The sequence below is a fragment of the Sorex fumeus genome, unplaced genomic scaffold, assembly GCF_029834395.1.
Source record: "Sorex fumeus unplaced genomic scaffold, SorFum_2.1 ptg000034l, whole genome shotgun sequence".
NCBI lineage: Eukaryota > Metazoa > Chordata > Mammalia > Eulipotyphla > Soricidae > Sorex > Sorex fumeus.
Genome location: NW_026606091.1, coordinates 26306972 through 26331485, shown reverse-complemented (window position 1 = coordinate 26331485; position 24514 = coordinate 26306972). Strand labels below are relative to the sequence as shown.

At 52.7% G+C, this 24514-nt stretch overlaps 1 protein-coding gene across 3 annotated transcripts in view; it reads left to right on the top strand.

Annotated features, from left to right (window-relative positions):
* Positions 1–24514, top strand: part of PAX5 (paired box 5) — a 179748-nt gene that overhangs the window by 50770 nt on the left and 104464 nt on the right. For all 3 annotated transcript variants that reach the window (XM_056117360.1, XM_056117359.1, XM_056117361.1), the window contains one exon: positions 10762–10937. In XM_056117360.1, the coding sequence (XP_055973335.1) occupies positions 10762–10937 (176 nt within the window). The remainder of the gene's footprint in view (positions 1–10761; positions 10938–24514) is intronic.

Genomic DNA, 24514 nt, shown 5'->3' with positions numbered 1-24514 from the left:
TTGAGTGAAACTAATGCTGGAATAATGGTCGTTCCGATGGAATTTTCCTCCGTGCCACTTTGATTTTTCTCAGTCTGCGGCCCTGGTTCAGGATGGAATTGATAAAATCACCTGGAACATCAATTTTGGTTGTGGGTGGCTATGGCACATTTCCAGCCCTGCACCAGGGCCCCCAGCACAGGACCTAGTTTGACTGGAAGTTTCTAGAAATATCATTGGCCGAATCTTGTCCCAGGTGCCTGGAATCCTCCCCTTTACCTCTCAGTTCCTTGTCCCCTCCCCCCTTCTCACTGGTCTGGCTAAGAGAGTGACCCACACTCCTGCCCATCCTCTCCCTGGTTAGCCAATGTGAAATATTCCCCACCCCTCCCCAATGCCCACCCGGTGCAGAAGCCCCACGAACTACCTGGAGAATAAATGAAATTTATTGTTCATCTGAGCTGTCATCTCTGATTGCTGAGGCTTCCTCCGAGCCGAGTCATCTGTCACCCTCTTGTTGAACCTTAATAGACACTGCCCCCAATCACTCATGGGAGTAGGCAGAATGTAAGCTCTTCGTGGACCCTTTGGGACCAGTGATCACGGTTCTCACAGTGATCATGGGGGTGTCCCCGAGTTCTCTGACTGCAGGGATCATCTTACTGTGGCGTTCCAGGGACCCTTGGGTGTGCAACACCCCTCAGATTTTCCCTGCTAATTCCAGGTGAATGACTAGTTCAGACCTAGGGGACTTGAGGTGAGGGGGACAGGGACTGTGACCTCAGGGTGCCCGTCCTCTTGGCAGAGAAGGACGGATTGGTGTGTTCAGAGAGCACTGCTCAAGCCGACCTGTACCTCCACGCTGCCTGAGCCTGTCTCCGCACCCTCCCCCAGCCTCGCCCCTGCACCCTGACAGTTGCCTCTTCCACAGGTGAGGAAACTGAGGCGTGGTGGAAGTTCCGGAGCCTCTCAGATGCCATAGCTTGGAGAGGCCGAGAGAGGTGCTTGGTCCTGCAACTGCCTCGCTTGGAGGTGCCCAGGCTTCACCCACTCCCTCCCCCCCCCCCCACGTCACAGGCTCAGTGGTCCTCTGACCTGCTCTGGGATGAAGGTGCTTTGTCCTGTGTCCACTGGGAGCCTGTGTTGCTGCTCGTTCTCTGCCAGCTTCTGGTTTGTTCTTGTTCTGGCCACACCTGGCGGTGCTCAGGCTTCCTTCCGGCTCTGCAGTCAGGAATTACCCTTGGTGGTGCTCAGGGGACCAGATCAGCACCCAGGATGGAACCCAGTTTGCATGCAAGGCAGGCACCCACCTGCTGAGCTATCACTCTGGCATGGTCTTTGCCAGTTTCTGGGCAAGGGGCCCCCTAGGGGGTCCAAACACCCCGGAGAAAGGGCGCTTCCCTGTGCTTTCAGACTTGAGGCCAGCTTCAGAGGCTGGGGTTACTTGCTGGCTGATGGGCAGTATGGAGGGGAGCCACAGAGAGGACTTTAGGGTGCTTGGGGAGAGGGGGATAGCCTGAGAGTTTGGCATTGGGGTGGCTGACGGGGTGGTTCTGACCCCCCTCCCCCCCGATCATGATGTTTCTGGGGGCGGCTGCTTTGTCTGGAGGAACTTCGGGGAGGATTTTTCCTGGTGGAATTAATGATGCCACCTGCTCACTTCCTGCCAAGCACAGCATACAGCAATGACAGGGCGTCATCTCTGAATCCTTATGAGGACCCCAGGGATTATCCTACCTACTGCTGTTCCCAGTTTGCAGGCAAGGGAAAGAAGGCTTCACTGGGGCATGACGAGCAAAGGGAGAGGAAGCAGAGGGGTGAAGGCATTTGCCTTGCACCAGTGGAGCCTCGTTCGACCCTGGGCACGACCTAAGGATCCCCAAGCACCTCCACGAGTGAGCCCTGAGCACCGAGCCAGGGAAAAGCCCCCGAACACCAGTAAGCGTGGCTCTCACCAAGAGCAAAGGGAAGTAGGAAGGAAACAAAGGCTTTCAGCAAAGGGACCCAGGGGCCAAGTTCTGTCCCCAGACCTCAGTCAGCCTCTCCTCGGAGCCTCAAGCCTGGAAAACAGGACTGTGTTATTCTGAGCATCAGTGGGTTTAAGGATGCAAAGCTAGCTTGGGTCAGCACCAGGGGGTGAAGGCAGTGGGCCTGGGAGAAACTTGTGGGCTCCTCCAGGACAAACCCCAGCCCCTTCCTCTCCCCCCGACCCCCACCTTCCCCAGTTGTGCCACCACACCCTTGGGGACATTCTGGATCTGCTGCTGCCTTTGGCAAGCTCCCACTGCTTCTCAGCTTCTGAAAGCTTGCAAATGGGCGTGATCTGACTTGGCGTGGTGGCAGCTTTATAGATTTCGTTCAGCATCAGTCATGGAAATGATCAGAGGGGACCGACCCCAAGATCCCAGCCCACTAGTAACACTCTGGAAATGCCCCCTACACATGAGTCTAGTCTTCCTTCCCAGCACCTGGATTCCACATTCCTGTGGCAGACGGACTGTCCGTCTCTGCTGAGGAGTGAGATGAGCCCCGGGGAATGGACAGCCCTGATCGAGATTTCACAGAGAGGGGCAGCTGAGTCCTATGGTGGGCAGAGGCAGGCTGACTGGTTACCAGCCACCAGCTCCCTGGCATGGTCTGGGAAAGGCGTCCTCTGGGGTCAGGTGCCCCTGCAGGTGGGGTCAGGATGAGATTACAGAACGATTTTCACAATTTAGAGAAGATGAAGGGAGCCTGGCGAGCTGGTACAACAGAAAGGGCACTTTCCTTGCACATTGTACACACAGGGTAGGTTCTTGACACCCCAGAGGGTTCCCTGAGTCCCACAAGGGGTGATCCTTGAGTGCAGAGTCAAGAGTAAATCCTGGGGCTGGAGAGATAGCACAGTGGGTAGGGCGTTTGCCTTGCACACGGCCAACCCGGGTTCGATTCCCAGCATCCCATATGGTCCCCTGAGCACCGCCAGGAGTAACTCCTGAGTGCAGAGCCAGGAGTAACCCCTGTGCATAGCCTGGAGTGACCCAAAAAGCAAAAAAAAAAAAAAAAAGAAAGAAAGAAAGAGTAAATCCTTAGTATTTCCAGGTGTGGTCCAAAAACAAAACAAAACAAAATGTAAGTGTAAATGTTTCTCTCTCTCTCTCTCTCTCTTTGTGTGTGTGTATGCATGTGTATGTGCACTGCTATAGGAAGCATTTTTTCTTCTCATCTACTTTTTCCCAGAAGCCCCCGACAGACTCCCTGAATGTGTGAACAAAACCTGTTCGTAGGAGGGACTGTTAGTAGATGGGGCAATTGCTATGGGGTGGGACAAATTCCCGGGAGGTCCCTGATTCTGACACATAAACAAGCTACATGGGAGAAGTGATGCACATTGATTCTATTCAGTGGACAAAGTCGAGGTAGCTTGTGGTAGAGAAATGACTGACTCTACTTCTTCGTTTATTGAAGGGGCAGGGGCTGCTGAGGCCCAGAGAGGAAGGGAACTTGCCTGGGCTCACACAGTAAGGGTAAAATTGGGACTGGAACCTGGGTCCGAGGGCCCTCAACCCTTTACTCCTTTTCTCTGGGGTCAGAGAGACAGTACAGAGGGAAGGGCTGTACTATCCTGGATTCTATCCCTGGCGTCCCCTATGGTCCCCTGAGCACCTCCAGGAGTGATTTCTGAGTGCAGAGTGACCCCTGAACAGTGCTGGGTGTGGCCTAAAAACAACACCAAAAAGGAAATCAATCCTTTTCCCCATTGGGCATTGCCCCTGCCCAGCTGTGCAGGGCAGCAAATCTGCAAGGGCAGGAGGCTGTGCCTGAGGCCTGGGCTGGACTCTGGGCACTTCCAGGAAAGCCAGGGACCCAGCCAGTGCCTGGCCTCCTTTCCTGGGGTTCCTTGGCCTCCCGCTGGGGTTCACACCACAGGCCACCATGCCAGAAGGGATTATGGAGAGTCCTGTTTGTTTTTATTTTTTTCCCCCCTGTGTCCCTTTGAGCATCTGCAGACATAAAAAAACACGATGATTTTCAGAGAAACAAGCCAGAACCCTCGAAGAAAAATGCAAAACCTCTGAATCTGCTATGCTCTGGAAAAAAAATGCAATGGGTTTATGATCTTTTAAGATACACAAGAGACAGCTTTCTCCTGACAGATGGGAATCTGAGGCTGTTTTGCTTCCTCCCCCTTTGCGTGACCAGACCTGATTGTGTAAAGCTTTTAGCTTCCAAGCCGGGTTGTGAATAACATTGGTTTAACCTGAAATTTAAAGCCAGCATTTCTTTGCTCCTCGAGACGGGGCTTCCTGCCCCTTGCTCCCCTGAAGCTAGCTTCCAGAATGTTAATTCTACGAGCCATGGTTGACTAAGCCCAGCACTGGGTCTATTACATATTATTTGATTTGGAGTAGGAAAAAAGAAAGATTTAAAGATACCATGCCCCCTGTATACCTTTGTCGTCATGCCCAGGTCTGGCCACATATTTAAGCATACCATTCACATGGCGAGTCTCGGGTTTTCTCCCTGGAATAAAATGCGTCTGAGCAATTCTGTAGCCTATCTGTAAGACCAGGCTCCCTCATGGAGCCAGTTGGCATCACTGGGCGCTGATAGGAGATGCCCTGGAGGCTTCTGTGGGAGGCTTAGACCTGCCCCGTGCAGGTTTTCTGGCATTTTTTGTTTTGTTTTTGTTTTTGCCCACCCCCCGTCCCAGCGGTGCTCAGGGACTATTCCTGACTCTGTGCTCCGGAGTGACCCCTGGCCACGCTCTGAGGATGACTGGTTATGGTGCCAGGGATCAAACTGGGGTTGGCTGCATGCAAGGTGACTCCTTAACCCCTGTACCATCTCTCTGGCACTGGCACTAGACAGCTGGATAAAGCTGCGGGGGGCGGTGTCCTTGGGTCTCCTGAACACTGCTCGGGAGTCCTCCACATCCCCCTCCCCCAAATACATTACAAAATAGGAGGCTTGGGAATGAGATTTTGCAGCCCAGGTGGATGTTAAGGGTCAGTGAGTGGGGCCCCGGGGTCTGAACCATGGGGATTGAGGTTGTTTCTTCCTCCTGTCGGTCCTGCCACATTCTCTGCATGGCTGCATAACCTCTCTACAGCCTCCAGGGGGCGCCTGTCTACCCACCCTGCCTCCTCCCCTTCCTCCTTCCCTCCTCCCCTCCCTCCCTCCCTCCCTCCCTCCCTCCCTCCCTCCCTGTGCTCCAGGCTCTTGCACATTTACCACCTCGCATAACCTCTGTGCACCTCCCCCATACCTGCTGACCCTTCATCTTCTACTTTAAGGCCAAGTGTGACTGCCCCAGCCCCTCCCCATGAGGTCACATCTGCTTCTTTGTACGATGGACATATTTTCAGACTTTTCTTCTTAGCATTAATCATGACTTATAACTGTATATCTGTTTTTATGTCTCATCAGAGTGAGCTGCCCTTGCTCCCCCCTCCACCCCTCCTTTTTTTTTCCCAGATGTTTTTTTTTTGAGTGATTTTCTTTTTCTCTTTGTTGCAATGGTGATATGGGTGCCTGGCTGTGATGGTCACACACTCTGCTGTGGTGCCCACCAGGGGGCGCACTCCCTTAGTTGTAATGCAGGTGGGTGACTGGGGGGGGGGGGCGTCTCACATACATGCCCAGCAGGGGGCGCACTCCTTTAGCTGTAGCGCAGGTGGGTGACTGCAGTGGTCTTATGCACACGCCCAGCAGGGGGCGCACTCCCTTAGCTGTAATGTGGATGGAGATCTCTGTGCTGTCTCCAGGGGGAGCACTTTCTGACCATTTTACTCATGCATCCTTTTTTCGGTTGTGGACCTCTCCAGGCTCCCTGTGCTGCCGGGGATCCCAGAGGATAGAGCTGCCAGACACAAACAGAGCTGTCGGAACCACGCCCAGTGCACGTGGCACCCGCAAAAGTTGAACCTTAAAGCTTGCAAGTTGGTTGCTCCAAGCCTCCAAGCTACCAAACTGTCCTCTGGGTCTGGCTGCCCTTACTTGATTGGAAAGAGGGCCCTATCTCGGTCATCACTGTGTCTCTTCTCTTAAGAGATTATTACCTAGTAAAAAATTTTATCAGTAGCTGTTGAACGGGGGCCCTGAAGATGGTGCAGTGGGTAAGGCACTTGCCTTGCATGCTGCCAACTCTGGTCAATCCCTGGTCCCATATGTATTTCCCCCTGAGCATTGCCAGCAGTGATCCCTGGATCACTGAGCCAGGAGTGGCCTCTGAGTGCGGATGTGACCCCCCTCCCCCCAAGAAACATTTGTTGGATGAATGCATAAATGAGGGTGTTGCTCTCATGTAAGGAAAAGGCAACTTTCTGCTCTGATAGGGAGCAGGTGGAGATGTGGGCTGGGATGAGAGCCCCAAGAGCCTTCCCCCTACTCGAGATTGAGGCCGGCAGAGGGCATGTCTCCATTTGCAGGCCTCCATGTGGACACTCTGGGCACCTGACCAGCTGGATACTCTCAGGCTTCTCCCGGCTGCTGTTCTGATGCTCAGAAAGCCCAGGCAGGAAGCAGCAGGCCCTGTGGGGGCAGTGGGGTGTCTTTGGGGCACAGCCTTCGAGTATCCCCTCATGCAGGAACCGTGCCTTGGTGGCGGGCCCTCGCTGGCCAGCAGACAGTGACCTGGCCCTCAGCATCCCTTCCTCTTCTGGGCTTCCTCGTTTGGAGGTGGAATTCCGGCCTTCTGGGTGCTGAGCTGATAGAGGCGACCAGCCTGAGAATCCTGGGGAGGACTGAACTTGAGGCCTCTGTGGGGGACCGGCAGTTGGGGGTCCTGTGGAGCTGCTGGGGGAGCAGGTGCAGCTCCCCAGACAAGGCGGGGCAGGGGCCTGCTGCAGTAGGGGGAGAGGCTCGGGGACCGAAAGGAGCCTGTCTTAGAATCTGGGGCCTGAATGGCAGCATGGGGCTGAGGATTGGAGGTGGACCTGGAGGACAGAGAGTCTTTTTGGAGCATTGTGGCTCCTGATGGGGTGCTGAGGCCAAGGCCCAGCGCTGGCAGGAGTGACCGAGGCAGCTGGGCGGCTGGGGGAGAGAGCTCAGCTGTCTTTCTGCATGTGTGTGAGTCTCTGTGTGTGCCTGTGTGTGTCTGTGTTTGTGTGCTGTGTCTCTGTGTGTACATGTCTGTGTTCTTGTATGTATGCATGCGTGTCTGTGTCGTGTATGTATATGTACCTCTGTGTGTATCTGGGCATGTCTCTATGTATGTATGCATGTGTGTGCTGTGTGTCTCTGTGCATTTGTGAATGTGTGTGTGCCTATCTGAGAGTGTGTCTTTGTGTATGTCTCTGTATGTGTGTGTGCATGGGTCTTTGTGTGTGTGTGTGTCTCTGTGTGGTCTGTGCCTGGTGTGTGTGTGTGTGTGTGTGTGTCAAAGGGTCAGTTGGTGGGTACCACCCTAGGGGAGAACAGTGCTGGGTACAGACAGGCTCTAGGAACGGTGGCCCTGGGGATGGGCTCTGGGCTGATATCCTGAGGGCAGGGGCGGACATCTGTCACACGGAAGACCATGTGTTGCTGAGGGCAGGGGATGGAGCATGCAGAGACCCCTGCCCCACCCCAGTCTCTTGGATCAGAATTGCCCTGAGACTTGGGGCCTGCCCCAGAGAGGGTTAGGGGGGCCCAGATCTGACATGCTGGGGGGAGCCTGGGCAGAGCATGCTGGCGGTGAGAGGAGGGTGTGGGGCGGGCTCGAGTGTGGGGGTGTGTGTAGCAGGCAGATCTCAGGCTTGCTTGCAGCAAGGTCTCACCTGAAGTGTGTCCCTGGTCAGCCTGGGGCCCTAATGGCTGCTAGGGAAGGAGGTTGCCCCATGCCTCCTTGAAACTGCTGGTCTCTCTGTGTTTGGAAGGCCCAGGGACCCTGCCGGCGATTCTGTCCACCAGGATGTGGGTTCCACATGGGGACTGGGGGTTTAGTGGTGCTGGGGCCTGACAGTGCCAGGAACTACCCGGGCAGCCTTGGCAGCGCTGGGGCGGGGGTGGGACATGTGGTGCCAGGGTTGGAACTAGGGCAGCTGAATGCCACCCTGTGATCGCTATCTAGTTCTCAGTTTTTAAAGATCAATCACTGTCACTGTATCACTGTCATCCTGTTGTTCATCGATTTCCTTGAGCAGGCACCAGTAATGTCTCCTTCGTCCTAGCCCTGAGATTTTAGAAAGTGCCACATTCGAGGCTCCTTCAGGGTCAGGGAAATGAGACCCAACATTGTTACTGGTTTTTGGCATATTGAATACGCCTCAGGGAGTTTGCCAGACTCTGCCGAGATGGCAGGATACTCTTGGTAGCCCGCTGGGTTCTCCAGAGTAAGAATGAGATAATAAGATGCGCTTCCAGGAGCTGGGTTTTATAGTCTCTGGGTCTTGGCCGTTGATGGGATTACACAGTGCCGGGGGCAGTTGGTGGGTGTAATGCCTAGTTACTGGAAAATGGGGGCTCTGGGTGGAGGAGGCCCAGTCCTGATCTGAGCAGGCTTGGAGATCTCAGCCCCAGGTCCCGCATGCCTGGGTTCCTTCATGTGTGTGGAGAGTGGTCTCAGCATGGCTGTGGCTGGTTCCGGAGGTCTTCGGCTGCTGGGGCTCTGCTCGGGGTGGGGAGGGAAACTCAACCCGCCCCCCTCCAAGGGGCCCCAGTGAGGACAGCCAGATCAATAAACTTATAATATTTTTCTCAAAATGTTAGCATCACCATTAGCATCTTTGCTGAAGACAGTTCAAGTATGAATAGGTACAGAAGGAACTGGAATTCAGGACTCTCCTTGCCAGTGTGTTTTTGATTAGAAATAATCTTTGAAGTTCTGCAGCAAACTTAAACCTGGGGCTGGAGTGATAGGACAGTGGGTCGGGCACTTGCCTTGCATGTAGTCAACCTGGGTTTAGTCCTCAGCACCCTTGTAATCATGCAAGGAGTGATCCCTGAGCTCAGAGCCAGTAGTAAGCCCTGAGAACTGATGGGAGTGCTCCCCAAAAAACACTAAGCAACCCCCTAGATTGTGCAGGTTAGGTGTCCTTGCCTTCTGCTTCTGTCCGTCCTGACCCCAGCCTCCCTGTCAGGGGACCCTTGGAGCTCACGCTTCCTTCCACAGTCCCTTCAGATCCATCAGAATCTGTTCCTAGTCTGCATCTGTCCATCCAAATAAATCAAAATCTCTAGGCCTGCTTTTTGATCATCAACCTAGATTTTTCTCACTACCTGAAAGTAGAAAAGATTTATGGAATGGTAGCAGGAGTGCTGTTCTTGATTTATCAAAAAAGAGCATTGCCAGACACCCCTTCTCCCCCAATAATCTACCCAGTCATTGCACAGAGGAATACCTTGCTTTTGGATAGCATGGGACTAGCGTGTCTCTAGATACGCATGTAAAATGATGTACGTAAAGTCTTGTTTTTCTTCTCTAGAAAATCATTGGGATATCCCCATGGTGCATGGGCGGGGGGATGAGGTGCCAGGGGTCAAAGCCAGGACATGCCTTGAGCAAGCCGTAGTAAGCCATATCCCTGACCATTTTCCTTTGTTGTTGTTCATTTTTTGTTTTTTTGAGCCACACCCGGCAGTGCTCAGGGACTTACTCCTGGCTCTGCACTCAGGAATCACAGAATCACTCCTGGTGATGCTCGAGGAACCATATGGGATGCTGGGGATTGAACCCAGGTTGTTCAAGGCAAACCCCGTATCCGCTGTGCTGTCTCTTTGACACCCCCCCCCCCCCCCCGTTTCTCATGTTAAAATTTGTGTATTGTCCATACTGGGCTGAAATAAGTTTCTTTCCTTCTTGTGTATTTTTTTTTTTGCCACATTTGCCTTGTGCTCAGGGATCACCCCTGACTGTGTTCGGGGGTCCGTATCCAGTGCCAGGGATAGAAGCAGGCCTGGCTGTGTGCAAGGCAAGCGCCTTAACCCCTACACTCTCTCTCTGACCCTCACTTCTTTATTTTTTCCATGACCATGTCTCTTTCCACGTCAGTCCACAGGTGCTCTCCCTCCATCGTGCCCTGCACGCAGAGCATCCCACATCCCACGCAGTTTCTTCCCACAAGCAGACTCTTGGCTCTTCCGGCCTTGTGCTGCTAGAACTTGCACATGCATCACTTCCCATTGGGATCAGCCTGACTGTCAAATGGGTTCGCAGAGTGCAGTTGCTCTCAGAGACCTCATGCACTTGCGATTGAAGTTAAAGGGCCCATCTCAATGCCAGAATGATAGAACATCGGGCAGGGTGCTTGCCATGCACACAGCCAACTTGGATTCCATCCCTGGCATCCCGAATGGTCCCCTGAACACTGCCAACAGTGATCCCTGAGCACAGAGCCAGGAGTAACCCCTGAGCACTGCTGGCTGTGGCCCCAAATCAACAAAACCAAAATGGTCTCTGACCTTTATTTGATGAATGACAAACATCCCTAGCTCCCCCAAGGGTTGTCCGAGTCAGCATCCTAACTCCATGCCTTAGTGACGGGGCGGGGAGGGTGGGGGATGCTGAGGTTCTGGGTAAGGACATCTGCCTGGGGACAAAACTGTCCCTTGGGTGTTGGTGCAGGAGAGGCTGTGCTGGAAGTGTCAGAGTCAGACAGATCTGCAGGATGGGGCCAAGATCCGCTCCACTAGGGTCGTGGTGAGGGTTGGCCAAGGCATGCCACTCTGCGTGGGCAGTTGGGAGGCCCTGCTCAGCGCCCCTTTGTCCTCACCCTGTGAGTGTCCAGTCTTGCCCCGAGACACCAGGTGTGTGTGGGCCCTCGGGTCCCTCTTCCTCGCCCCTTGCGTGACCTACACCCCTGTCTCTCCCGCTCCTCGAAGGTATTCAGGAGTCCCCGGTGCCCAACGGCCACTCGCTGCCCGGCAGAGACTTCCTACGGAAGCAGATGCGGGGGGACCTGTTCACGCAGCAGCAGCTGGAGGTGCTGGACCGCGTTTTCGAGAGGCAGCACTACTCGGACATCTTCACCACCACGGAGCCCATCAAGCCTGAGCAGGTACCACCCATCCACATCACGGCTGCATGGCACCACCCCCCACACCCCCGCGCAGCCCGGCTGCACCCCCATATCCCAAGGTGCCTGGTTGGGGCGCCGGGTCTAATGGGATGGGGCCTCTCACCGCCCTCAGTCAGCCTTGGCCAGACGCAGCATCCACTGAGGAAGGGAGGACCCCAGGTCTGATGTCTGGCTCTCCGTGGCCGAGCGCCTCAGTCCCTCTGGCTCTAGTGGCTGCTCTGCTGCCCCCACGTGGCTCCTTTCCTGGGGTCTAGGCCCAGCGTGGGGGATGATCTGGGTCACTCCTCCGGTGTTCCTGGTTGTTGTCTCTCGGACAGGGTGAAGGTGGGAGCCCGGAGGCCCCATGTGCCGTGGCTCACTCGGTAGGGGTCCTGTGTGCACCCCGGCACCCGCAGGGCAGCTCTCCTGGCCCAGAGACTGTCTCAGGGTTGGAATCCCAAGTGTCCCCTAGCTGACATCCCAGCAGGAGGGGCCTTGCGGAGCAGGAGGGAATTCCAGGGGCTTTGTCCAGCGAGACCCTCTGGGGTCTGGGTGAGGGAACTGTGAGCCTAGACTTCCCAGAGAAAATGCCCTGACTTGTTTGTGAAGGCCTGTCCTGATCCCCTACCAGGCACGGGTGGCCTGGACCTGCTCTTGGCCTGCGCGGGGAGCCTGTCAGCCCGGCAGGCTGCGGCCCCCACCAGCAATCCCTTCACCAGCGGCTCTGAGCACTGCCTCATGGAACTTCGCCAATGTGCTGGTTTAGAAGACTCTCCCAGGGGCCGGAAAGATAGTACAGTGGGTAGGGTGCTTTGCATGTGGCCAACCCAGGTTTTATCCCTGGCTTTCCATATGGTCCCCTGTGTATGACAAGGAGTGATTCCTGAGTGCGGAGCCAGGAGTAACCCCTGAGCACCACTGGGGGTGACCCCCAAACAAAAAAAAACCCAAAAAGAAAAACTTTTCTAAAGACTGCTAGACTTTGTCCGTCCGACTCAAAGGTTGAGGGCAACAGCTTTCGGGGATGAGACGGTGTGCGTGGGTGTGTGCAGGGCTCAGAGGCCTCCCTCCCCCGACAGCCTGGCACACTCACTCACACCATCGAGCCCCTTTGCACAGAGAGGCAGAGGAACTCGCAGGCGGCCACACAGTAAGCCCTGTGTTCACCTAGCCAGCACTGGCGAGTGTCTGTGCTGTGCCCAACACGGGCACTAGCAGAAACTCTCTGGATCGACCCTCAGAGTGTCTGCAGGTGCCGGGGAGACTCAGAGGCTATGAACTGGCCCGGGGCGGTGGGCTCAGCTGTGCCAGCTGTGAGAAGGGGCTCGGACGGGCTCCGGCAGTATAAATCTGGGGCTGGGCCTGCGCGGAAGTCACAGGGGCTTCCTCTGGGCGGAGGATATTCACTTGACACCTTGGTGCAGGTGGGCAGAGCCTGGATTGGGGACAGGATCTGTATTGTGGCGAAGAGAAGGTGATGGCCCAGTGCAAAGGCCCTGAGGTCAGGTGCCAGGGCTTTCGGGGAGGGAGCTGGTGGTGTTAGGGATATGGTCTGCTCACTCCGCACTCAGGATTCTGCTCTCTCTCTCCCTCGGAGGTGGGCTCATGACAGGACTGGGCAGAGCTGGACCTGAGCATTTCTTTTGTAGGGTTCAGATGCTGGTCCCCTTCACACTGGGCTGGGCCACAGGAGTGCAGTGGTGGAGCCCTGGGCTTTAGACAGAAGTGAACTTTCCTTCACTGACAGCCTCTCTTATGGCTCGGAGCCCTTCTGAGAGACGGCCGAGGACTCCTGTCACTGGGGAGGAAGGAGAGAAATACAATCGGGAGAAGTTCTGTGGATGAGGCCTGTCATTCTCCCCTAGAATATGGGAAAAAAAAGAAACCCCAGACCCCCAGTCTTCTCATTGTTGGTAAAGTCACCGCATAGCAGAACTAGCGAGGCTGGGACGACAGGCTCTCCCACTCCTGCCCCGTTTCCCACGCCGGTCTCGTCTGAGGTTGCACAGCCAGAGAGTGGTGGTGTGGGAGGGCGGAGGGTGAAGCCTCTGATCTCGGCACGGAGCCCGCAGGAGCTTCCTTCAGATGTTCAGGGTGAGAGGCTGGGCATGTCCCCCGGGGCTCCCGTGATTTGCCCGAAGCTCAGACTCATACATAGATTGTTTGACTTCTCGAATGTCCAGAGAGACCGACCTGCACCTCCGGGCCTTCGTCCCTGGGAGGGATCCAGGGATCACGCTCGCATCCTTGTTCAGACATTCGGAGCCAGCCTCATTCAGCCAACAGATTTCTTGTTGGCTGTGAGCCTGGCCCGGAGCCAGGCGCTCTGGCTGGGGAGGGAGGAAGCTTCAGGCTGTAGCTCTCTCTCGCTGGGGCCGTGTGAGAGGAATTCAGATGCTCCAGGGCCAAGAAGGGAGAAGGCTCTGTGGGTCCCAGGAAGGAGAGCCTCGCAGCGAGCCCGCCAGGGCATGAGAAGGGGTGTGGGCCAGTGGGCCCATGCAGCAAGGAGGACCCCTGGTGCGGGGCAGGAGACTCTGCATGATGAACTGTGGGTGTTCCTCAAGCCTCTTAGCCATTCCGTGTCCTTCAGCGTGAGGCGGGCACCCGGGGGGCCTTTGGGGGAGCGCGTGTGCTGGGCTAATGACTCACTCCGTGCTTCCTGGCTAATCGGCTTCACCTCCCCATGAGGCGCGGTAATGAGGAGCGATGGAGGGTGAGGCCGCAGGGCCGCCGGGCACGCATACAGCCACTGGACTATGAATGACATCCCCCCGTGCCAGGGGCCTACTCACTCCGGACAGAAGGTGACCGAGCGAGGGGGTGCAGGCGGGAAGGGGAGATGGGACAAGGGTGCAGGTGCCTCGAGCCCCTCCTGCTGGCTCTGCTTTCCCTTGGGAGCCCCTTGGGTGGGTGGGTGAGTGGGTGGGAGATGGGTGCAGGCTTCTTGGAGCAGCTCATGCTGTGTCTGTCTGCAGAATGTGGGGGACTCCTGGCAGACTTGCAGGGTGGGATGGTAGCTGGCCTGGTGGGGAGGAAAGGGTGTTTAGTGGCTCTGGAAATGGAGACAGGGGCCTTGGGGCCAGCAGCTGTCCTGCACGCAGGTCCACAGACCGGCAGAGACAACCAGGACGGAAGGACAGCAGTTTCTGGAATTCCTGCACCTGCGGCTGGCCCTGCCCTGCTCCATGGACTAGCGCTAGAGGCCACGGGTCACACCGACTCTGCCCCTCCTGAGAAAGTCCCCTTTTCCCCGGACCTCGATTTCCAGACGGGGGGGGGGGGGGGGCTGACCTGACTGTGGTTTTGATGGCAGCAGCAGCGGTGGGTGCAGCCTGACCCCTGCAGCCTTGCCCACTCCAGGACTCTGTGCCCACGATTCCATCCTTCCCAGCCTTTCTTGTCGGATGGTACCCTGGGACGCTGGCGGGAACAGGCTGTGGAGATTTGCCAGCCCTGTGTCCAGATTGGGGCATTTAAAATTTTTTTTTCCAGATTGTTCACCTCCCCAAGTTCAGATACAGGGGCTTCTTCTGGGACTTGTTGAGGCACCACTAAAATGGAATTTGATCTCAGGATCTCTGGTTTTCAACTTAGACCAGACAGTTCCCAGGGCCTGTATGTCGCTGAAGGATCGAGAACCTTTTTCTGATGGGGCCTTTGGTAGAAAAGCCCACCTATCCCTCTAGAATCTGAGTCATGACCTCGGCCTGGCAGGTTAGACCTCTTCCATCATCCAGCCCACTTGCCCAGGGGAGAGAGTACTCCTTCTCAGCAGGCTCTGTACTTGGTGGGTTGTCCAGGAGGATACTGGAAACTGAGGAAATCCCTAGTCTTGCCAGGGTTGGAGGGGGTTAACTCTCTCTCTCTCTCTCTCTCTCTCTCTCTCTCTCTCTCTCTCTCTCTCCTCCTCTCTCGCTCCTGGGGCAATGGAATGCTTCCTTTTTAAAGCAGTTATTGAAAAAGCAATTCTATTGTCCCCACATGCGGAGTGAGTAAAAATCCGCTTGGAGGAGAAGAGAGGGAGGAAAAAAAAAAAGAAAAAAAAAGAAAGGAGTGTGGGTGGCTGGTGTTTCCGGCTGCGAATCCCTGTCAGTAAAACTCGCCTTGACTTTCTGTCGAGGTGGGAGCGGCCCTCCTCTGGCCGAGTCCCGCCAGCCCGCCACCGTATTTACTCTCGGCAGACTATTAACCAACACCAGGCTATTAATCTGGCTTTTGAGCCTTCACTAAAGCCCATAAAAGCTCACAGTTGTCAAATGGAGTTCATTTTAATTTCCTTTCAATCACAGTAAATTATTCAGGTGATAAATCAGCTGGAGCAGCCTCCTGGCTGTAATAGAAACCCTAATTCCTGGCTAATTATCCAGCCCATTGCTGCCAACAGATCAATACGGGCGCAAAATGGAACGGGCCCAGGGCCCTCCCTCCCATCGGGCCCAGACAGAAAGACAGCTGGGGAAGGGGCTGTGCCGCTGACCTCCCAGGAAGTTCAAAGGTCACTGAGGTTAAACGGGAGAAGGCCTGTCCCTTGTCTGTTGCAAGCTGCCAGGACTGCCTCCTGCTCTCGTGTGTGGCTCTGCCGTGGCGGGCGGCCAGGTTTGTGTTCCTGAGCGTGAGTGAGCGTGCCTGATGGGGGTGGCCAGAGGCACACCCGGGTCCCGCAGGGGCATAGTAGTGGGGGTGCTGGCGCTTGTCTTTCCTTTGCGGGTCACTTTGCAACTCTCTGGTAGACCTGAACTCACGGGAAGGACAGGGATAGGGAGGAAAGGGGGAGAGGTGACATCTGTCCAGCAGCTGAGGAAGGGGGAGAGCTTCCCGGAGGAGGGGCCATGGGCAGGACCCAGATGCACGGAAGGGGCAGAGGTGAGTGGCGAGAGCATGCCGTGGGCTCAGAGGGACAGTGTTGGACCAAGGCAGGGTGGGCTCAGAGGGACAGTGTTGGACCAAGGCAGGAAGCAAGGTGAGCGGCCATCTGGGTGGTCAGGTTAGGGCAGGAATTTAGGGACATGGGACCCAAGAGGCTGGAGGGAAGCCGTGAGGGGGCTCCTGTGGTTTGGGGGAGCCTGACGCCGACTTCTCAGTTCTCCTGGACGCAGTCTCAGTCTGCACTGGGCCTCCCTTGCCCCAGTCTCCTCTTGACACACCCCTGCAGAGAACCCCAGTGTAAAACCCAGGCACAGCCCTTCTTCACGCCTATTCTTCACTGCCACCCTGGCCCCCTGCATGCACACAGGCTGGTCACTGCCCCTCACTGCCCCTCACTACCCCACCTGGCTGGGCCACAGCGATGTAGGGGTGTCTTCCCTTCTTCACGCTCTCACCACCAGTTCCTGCTGCCTCTGCCCCATGGGCGAGATTCTTCCATCTGACTTCTGAATCTACCATCTGAGGCCCAACCTTCATCAGCCTCACCCTGGCCTCCTGTCTGACCGCCCTAGTCTATCGGGTTCCAGTCATTATTGTAGTAGTAGTAATTGTTGCTCACTTTTTATTTATTATTTGGGGGTTGATTTTGGGTCACCTCCAGCAATGCTCAGGGATAACTCCTGACTGTGCTCAGGGATCACTCCTGGCAGTGCTCGGGGGTCACCCTATGTAGTGCCAGCCTGGGTTATCTACACATAAGGCAAGCTCCATGCCCATTCAACTCTCTCTGTCTTTTATTGATCATTAAAAAAATTATAGGGGCTGGAGTGATTGTACAGTGGGTAGGGTGTTTGCCTTGCACCCGGCTGGCCCAGGTTCGAGTCTCAGCATCCCATATTGTCCCCTGAAAACCACCAGGAGTAATTTTTGAGTGCAGAGCCAGAAGTGACCCCTGAGCATCACTGGGTGTGACCCAAAAAACAAAAATAAAAAAAAATTTGATCCTTTTGTTTTTGGGAACATACCCCAGGGTTTTCAGGGGCTACTCCCAGAGATTTCATTGCTCAGGGGTTGCTTCCCATGGTGGCTGCAGTGCCCCCCGTGTACCCTCCCCCCATGTGTGCCAGCCCCTTGAGCTCTCTCCCTGACCGTTTGGTAGTGTCTGCGTATCCGTGACCGTGCGCCCGCCTGCTCCCCTCACCGCATTACAAACCCACAGTTCTTTCACTGTACAGACAGGGCACTTGAGGCTGTGTGAGATGAGCACAGTGACTTAGCCAGATGCGCACAGGAAGTGCAGAGCAAAGATGCGAAGTGCCAGTGCCCAGGCTGGTGGAGCTGGGTGATCCCTGTCACTGCACTGTCAGTGGATTATTGCAGGTGGACAGTTTCCTTGGGCTGAATCTGGCAGCTCAGTGGACAAAAGCTCCCTGGGCACTAAGCATGAGCCAGGCCATGTCACAGTGGTTGTGTGGGGTGATGTGGATGGAGGCCTGTGTGATTGTTGGCCTGTTCCACTCTGACCTGCTTTTGATCCTCTCTCGATCCTTCCCTCCCCTCATGGGGCTGTGCTCAGCACCAAAGGCCTCCTTTGCAAACACAGCAGAGTTTGCCCGCAAGTGTTCTCTCCAGGGAGGGAGGACAGGAGAGATTGGGGCTGTTTGACTGGCAGAAGGGAAGACTTTTGCGGGGGTTTGATCAGGAAAGAAGTCAGGCAATGGAAACTTGCTAACAGCCCCAAATTTCTAACAATGAAATGGGTCTCTCTGAGGCCTTGAGCTTCCGGTCACTGGGGTATGTGAGCAGATTTCCTCCTTTGCCATCTGTGCTCTCGGAGGAGAGTTCACTGCAGAGGGGCCTGGCGCGGGCCCTGTAGGTGAAAGTGCCTGCCCTGTGAGCGTGAGGCTGCGTGTTGAAACTTTGATTCTGCTGTGCCAATGGTCCAGCTGGCCTCCCTGCCAGTCACCCCAGGCGAGAGGGTAGAAAGCCCGGGACAGACTCCATTAGCTCAAAGTCAAGTTTCTTGTGGCCTAAAAGAATGAGTCTGAGCCAAGGAGACTGAGGGCGAGATGGAAGAAATGGGGCAGACTAGGGGTGGCAAGCAGAGGGGGCCCCCTGGGTGTGTCTGCCTGCTCAGTCCGGGCCCACCTTCTCTCCTATCTGTGGCATCACCCGGAAATTGAGGCCCCATTGGATGCTCTGTCTCTCCCCTCCACGGTACCCCTCCTCCCGTCCCCGCCCACCAGCTCTCCAGCCGGTCAGCCAGGGACTGGCTGCTGAGCTCACATCTGCTCCAGCTTCCAACTGTAACATGAGAAGCAGAGTTAGTTGGGTGCTCAGGGGCCTCCAGGGACCAGCCGGGGCCCTTTGAGTTGCATGCATAGTCCCCAATAGCACTGTCTGATGGCAGAGGCAACCCCTAACTGGGGATGCTGTTGGGACTCCCTCCACGCGGTCAGAAACGCCCCCTTTCCAGCACTCTCATCACTTAGCCTGAGAAAGTCCCAGACGCTTCAGGCGGCTCTTTCCAGTCCCATTTGTGGCTCCAGGAAGATGAACTACTGCTTGGGAATGTTGGGTACCTGCAGGAAAGGACCTCCCCATTGGGAAGGGTTTAGTCTAAAGGAATGTTTTTCATCACCAACTCCTGACAAGGAGACTTCAGTAGTTGGTACCTGTGTCTCTGAGGAGGGCTTCGGTGTGCAGAGCCTTGGGGGTGTTGAAGGGGGAACCATTCATGTTGGGCAGATGAAAGAAGGAGTTGGGGCTGGGTGGGGTGGAACTTCCCTATAGTTGGGACGGGACTTCCCTATGATTGGGGCGGGACTTCTCCATCTATTCCACAGCCCCCCCAGGGAAGGTGACAAGGATCTGTTCAGGGTCCCTGGGTACAGATATGGTGGCTGGTGGCTGGAGGGTATGGCCTGCAGGTTTTGGCTCCCCAACCCCAAGACTAAGCAAGAGGATGTTGACAGTCTGACAGTTGATGCAGAACTTGGGAATTCTGCTTTAGGGCAAGGGAACCTTCTTCCTTATCTCTCTGCTCTGAGGCTGCTGATCTAGGGGAAAGGGGTCCCCTGCCTGCTGACTGGAGGCACAACTGGGTCCCCAAGTGTCGCTAGACCTTTTCCTCCATCTCTGGGATTCTCTGCAAACCTGAGTCGGTGACACAAAGCAGGCCAGAGGAGACCCCAGTGAAATGTCCAGCACCTTCTCTCAGAACTAGGGCTCAGAGAGTAGACCTCTAGAGGAGAGGAACTCCAGAAACGAGGAAGGGCTGGGCTGCCCCAGGAGGAAGCAGGTGGGGTCTGGCCTCTTTAAAACCTGAAGTTTGTGGGGCCTGAGTGATAGTGCAGTGGGTCGGGCGTTGGCCCTGCATGCGGCTCATCTGGGTTTGATCCCCAGCATCCCATATGGTCCCCTGAACACCAAAGCACCATCAGGAGTAATTCCTGTGTGCAGAGTAACCCCTAAGTATTGCTGGATGTGATGTGCCCCCCAAAAGCAAAAATAAATAAATAAATAACTATAAAAAACCCCAAAAACCACCCAATAACCTGAAATCTGAAGGATGAGGAGCCAGAAACTGACATGTGACCCCAAAGTGCAGTGCAACTGCCCCCAGTGGACGTGGCCCTGTCAGTGCCTGGCCAGGAGGAGCTCGTGTGTGTGTGTGTGTGTGTGTGTGTGTGTGTGTGTGTGTGTGTGTGTGGCAGGGCTGGAGGGCTGGGGAACTGCAAGCTGATGAAGGGAGTGAGGAGCAGGGGAAAGGTACTTCTCTTCCAGTAGGGGGAAACGAAGTAGAAACTCCTCCCCAGGAACAGAAATGGGGTAGAAATCCCTGAACCATAGTCCACTGAGCCCTGCCAGTAGCAATCTCTGAGATGCTAAGGCAAGATTGAGCCCACATCAGTCTCCTTGCCTGGGGATGAGGTTCCCACAAGGATTCCTGCTGGAAATCCTGCTCCTGGCACTCTAGAAGCATGGGGAGCCTCTAGTCCAGCCAGTCCCTCGCATATCCGTGTGCCATTATTGTGACTGAGCCCCAGAGCTGCCCTGGAGTTGGGGTCCTGGCTGCTGATGCCCGTCTCCCATCTTTTCCTGAGCAGCTTTCAAAATATTTTCTGAACATCAGGAGGCTCTGTGTATTCTTGTTTTCCCTGTGGATATAGCCAATGGGGCAGAAAGTTGGGGGGCAGTATTTTCCAAGAACGATCATTAGACCTGTTTTACAGGATGGGGGAATGTTTGGGGCTGCCCCCGCCCCTACGGAGCAAGTGGTAACAGTGTTAAAAGGGAGTGGGCATCTGGGCATTTGTGAGGGTCTGTGAGGTTGACACCTCTCTGGGAGCTGCTTTTTTTGCCATGGGGTCGGAGGTTGGTGGTGGTGATGGTGGAGGGGATTGAGACCCATTCCGGCTCTAACATTCTGTGGGAGATAAAACGAATGGAAATCCATCTCTTATTTTATTTTGACTTGTTTATGGTTTTTCCCTCCTGTCTGTTCCACTCGTCAATGACAGGTAAATTCTGTGTATGTGGGGCTTAAAGATTACAAGGGAATTGTCACAGAGCTGCCTGTGCCTTGCTGGGATGTTCTTTCAGTCATTTATTCATTCATTCATCCAAGAAATGTTTACAGATATGCCATGACAGTGACATTGCCCACCTGCTCTGTGCCGTGTGGCATAAAGTCACAGCAATAAATGCAGCCGAGGGGATGTGTGTAAAAGGACTTTCTGGCAGAGATATTAAAAAAAGAAATTCCAAATTGTGCAGATATTGACAATTTAAAAGAAAAGAGAGGGCAGGGGGTGGTACAGTTTTTAGGGCTCTTGCTTTGTATGTGATTGGCCCTCATTTAATCCTTGGCACCATAGTCCATCAAGCCCTGCCAGGAATGATCCCTGAGCACAGAACCAGGAGTAAGCCCTGAGCACAACTAGGTGTGGCCCTATAAATCTACCCTCTGCTATTTTTTTCAAAAATGAGAGAGTAGCAAAAGATAAAGAATTCCAGTCCTACAGTTTGATTGCTTCCACCCCCCCCCCTTTTTATTGATTCACTGTGAGGTACAGTAACAAAACTTTCATGTTTGAGCTTCGATCATACAATCATCAAACACCCACCCCTTCACCAGTGCACGTTTTCCACCACCAAAATCCCCATTATTTCCTCCCACCCCCACCATTCCGCACCTACCCCTGCCTGTATGGCAGACATTTTGCACAATACTCCCTCTCTACTTTGGTTACCTTCAATATTTTGAGACCAGTCCCACCACCATTCATTACCTGCCGAAAAGGCAGTGCTAGACAATGTGTTCTGTATCGATTGTTATGGATACAATATAATGTCGTGTGGCTGCTCTTGCAACTGCGCACTCTAGGAATTCTAAAATTTTAATAATTGGGGTCTGGAGAGATTGCTGCAGCAAGTTGCTCAGGTTTGAGATTCGTTTGTGTGTCTCTGGATCATGGCCATGTGGGAACTTAAGTAGATGGTGGCTGCATGTGGGCGTCATCTCAGAGTCCCATCGGGGCGGGGGGAAGGAGAAGGGCTGACTTCTCCACTGTCCTGTGAGGCCTGGCGTTTACCGCCACCATCACCCGTACCTGGAGCTTTTAGCTTAGTTCTAGAAGATGGCAGCCACTGGGATTTCTAGGGGGCAGGTGGAGGGACAGCACCTCCTGCCCCCATCTGGAGTGGCCCGGTGAAAGTGGCCTATTGCAAAGTCCAGAGCCATCTCTGCAGCAAGTTGCTTGGGTCCGAGATTCGTTTGTGTGTCCAGTTTGGTTGCTTTAAAAACACATTGGAAATTGGTATTGTATGATTTGATCATTTACAAAGCTTAAAAATACCTTTATTGTTTTTTTAACAATAAAGGTACTTTATTGTTATTGTTATTTTACTCTCCAGAATATGGTCCTCTGAGGTATCTTCAATAATTTGACTCCATCAGCAAGAAAATCAAAACAAATGGGGGCACATAAAATTATAAAAAACTTTACAGGGTAAAAGAAACTTGGGTTAACATAAAAAGACACCCTACTGAATGGGAAAAATATTTGCACATAATACAGCAGATAAAGGGCTGTTATCCAAGATATTTAATAAAACACAAAAGTCAATAACCCCAAGCCAATAATCCCATCTAAAAACGGAGGAAGAAGATGAACAGACATTCCCCCGAAGAGGACAAATGAATGGCCAGTTGGTATATGAAAATATATCACTTTTTATCAGAGTAATGCAAATCGAAACAATAATGAGATATAATCTCAAACCAGTGAGAATGACTGATATAAAAGAGACTGGAAACAATTAGTGTTGGTAGGGATGTGGTGAGAGAGAACCCCCACTCACTGTTGGTTAATGTCTTGAAATAAAAATTATAGTAATTATGGGGCTGGAGAAATAGTATAACAGTAGGGTGCTTGCCTTACATGCAGCTGACCTGGGTTTGATCCCTGTACCCCATATGGTTTGCTGAGCTCTCCAGGGGTGATCCCTGAGTGCAGAGCAGGAGTAAATCCTGAGCACAGATGGGGTGGTCCCCCACAAACCAAACCAAAACAAAATTATAGTAATCAAAACTAAATCCATTTAAGGGATCAAATACCAGATAGAACACAGTTCAGTAGAAAACTAGTGATTTGGAAAACATAGATGAGGAAATATTTTAATATGCAGCATAGAAAGCCAAAGAGTTGGGAAATCTGAAAGAGAGGAAAAACGAAAAAGCAAAATTTTATGAGAAGGTCCAGTATATGTTTAATCGTTGCTTTGGAAAAATTAATGGAAAAAAAGAAAAGGCAATAATTGAAGAAATATAAATTAAAGGATATGTAGAATAGAACTATTGAAGACACATATCATTAGATTGAAGAAACATAATACATTCCAACAAGTTAAAAAATAAATATTTATCTGGCCAAAACCGTAATGAAATTGGGGAACATCAAAGACAGAGATAAAAGTATAAAAGCATATTCAAGAGGAAGAGAGAAATAATTAGCTCAACAAATAGAACACAGGGCTGGAGAGATAGTGCAGGCATTAAGGTGCCAGCTTTGCACCCCAACCACCCCAGTTTGAGTTCCCCTGTGCCACATGTGACCTTCAGGCACCACCAGGGGTCCCTCCTGAGCACAGAACCAGAAATAGCCACAGAGCACTGTCAGATGGGGCACAAGAACCAATCCCTACCCCCCCCCAAAAAAAAGAGAAAACAGTAAGATTGGGAGTGGGCTGATCTGAATAAAAATTCTGAAGTTCTAATATTAATTACACTGGAGGAAAGTAGATATACTGACAAAAGATTTGGTTGTCTCAGGTGAATAAATTAAGGGACACCAGTGAAGACATAAATAGAATGTATAATTTCCAAACCAGAAAAAAAACCAAAAAAGTTATTGAATAATTAATGAGTGCAATTCAGGGGAGAAGAAGAAAGAAACAAGAATAAAGCATGATGACTTAGGGACTGGTGAGCCAGCTCAGGGGTAGAGCAAGTGCAAGTCCTTGAGTTTGATCCCCAGCACGTACAAGGTTGCGAGTAACACTGAAAGGGGAGCTGTAAAAAATAAAAATTGAAAAGAACAATGACTTACAAGTACAATATTAGATGATAGATGAGTTCTATCAGTAAATATAGATTTTATTTGTCAGATAACATGGCTGCAAGTACAGAGATAGGAAAAAATCGGAAAATTATTAAACAAAATCTAATAGATTATTTTACTCTAAGGTGAATTTTATTTTATTTTTTAATTGAATCACTGTGAGATACAGTTACAAAAATTTTATGTTCGAGTCATACAATGATCGAACACTCATCCCTCCACCAGTGCACATCCTCCACCACCAATGTCCCCAAGATACGCCCCCTTTTTCAATTCTCTCCCTGCCTCTATGGCAGACAATTTCCCCCATACTCTCTCTCTACTTTTGGGCATTATCGTTTGCAATATAGATACTAAGAGGCCATCACGTTTGGTCTTTTATCTACTTTCAGCACACACCTCCCATCCCAAACGATTCCTCCAACCATCGTTGTCTTAGTGATCCCTTCTCTATTCCAGCTGCTTTTTCCCCTAGCTCATGAAACAGCCTTCCAACTATGGAGCAGTATTTCTGGCCCTTGTGTCTACTGTCCTTGGGTGTCAGTCTCGTATTATGCTATTTTATATTCCACAAATGAGTGCAGTCATTCTATGTCTGTCCCTCTCTTTCTGACTCATTTCACTTAGCATGATACTCTCCATGACCATCCACTTATAAGCAAATTTCATAACTTCATCTCTAAGGTGAAATTAAGGCCTAATAGTTCCTCAAAGACAAATGGGATCATTACTCAATTACAAGAATAACCATTTGTAGGAAGATTTAACATTCCTAAACTTATATCCCCTTATGAACAAAGACTCAAAATATTTACAACAAAAATAATCAATGCAAAATGAAATAGAATCCTATTATAATTTTGGAGACTTTAAGTTCTGTTTCTAGTGGACTGATACTGATTTATTGAACAGGTCAATAAAACTTGGCAAGGATATTTCTAAGACTTAAACAATAACCTAAAATCTTGATCAAATAGATCAAGTAAAGAATATGTGTGTTTTACAAGCACACATGAAAGACAAACAAAGATGGACTGCATGCTAGTCTTGAGAAGAAAATTCGGAAATACCAAAAATCTACATCAT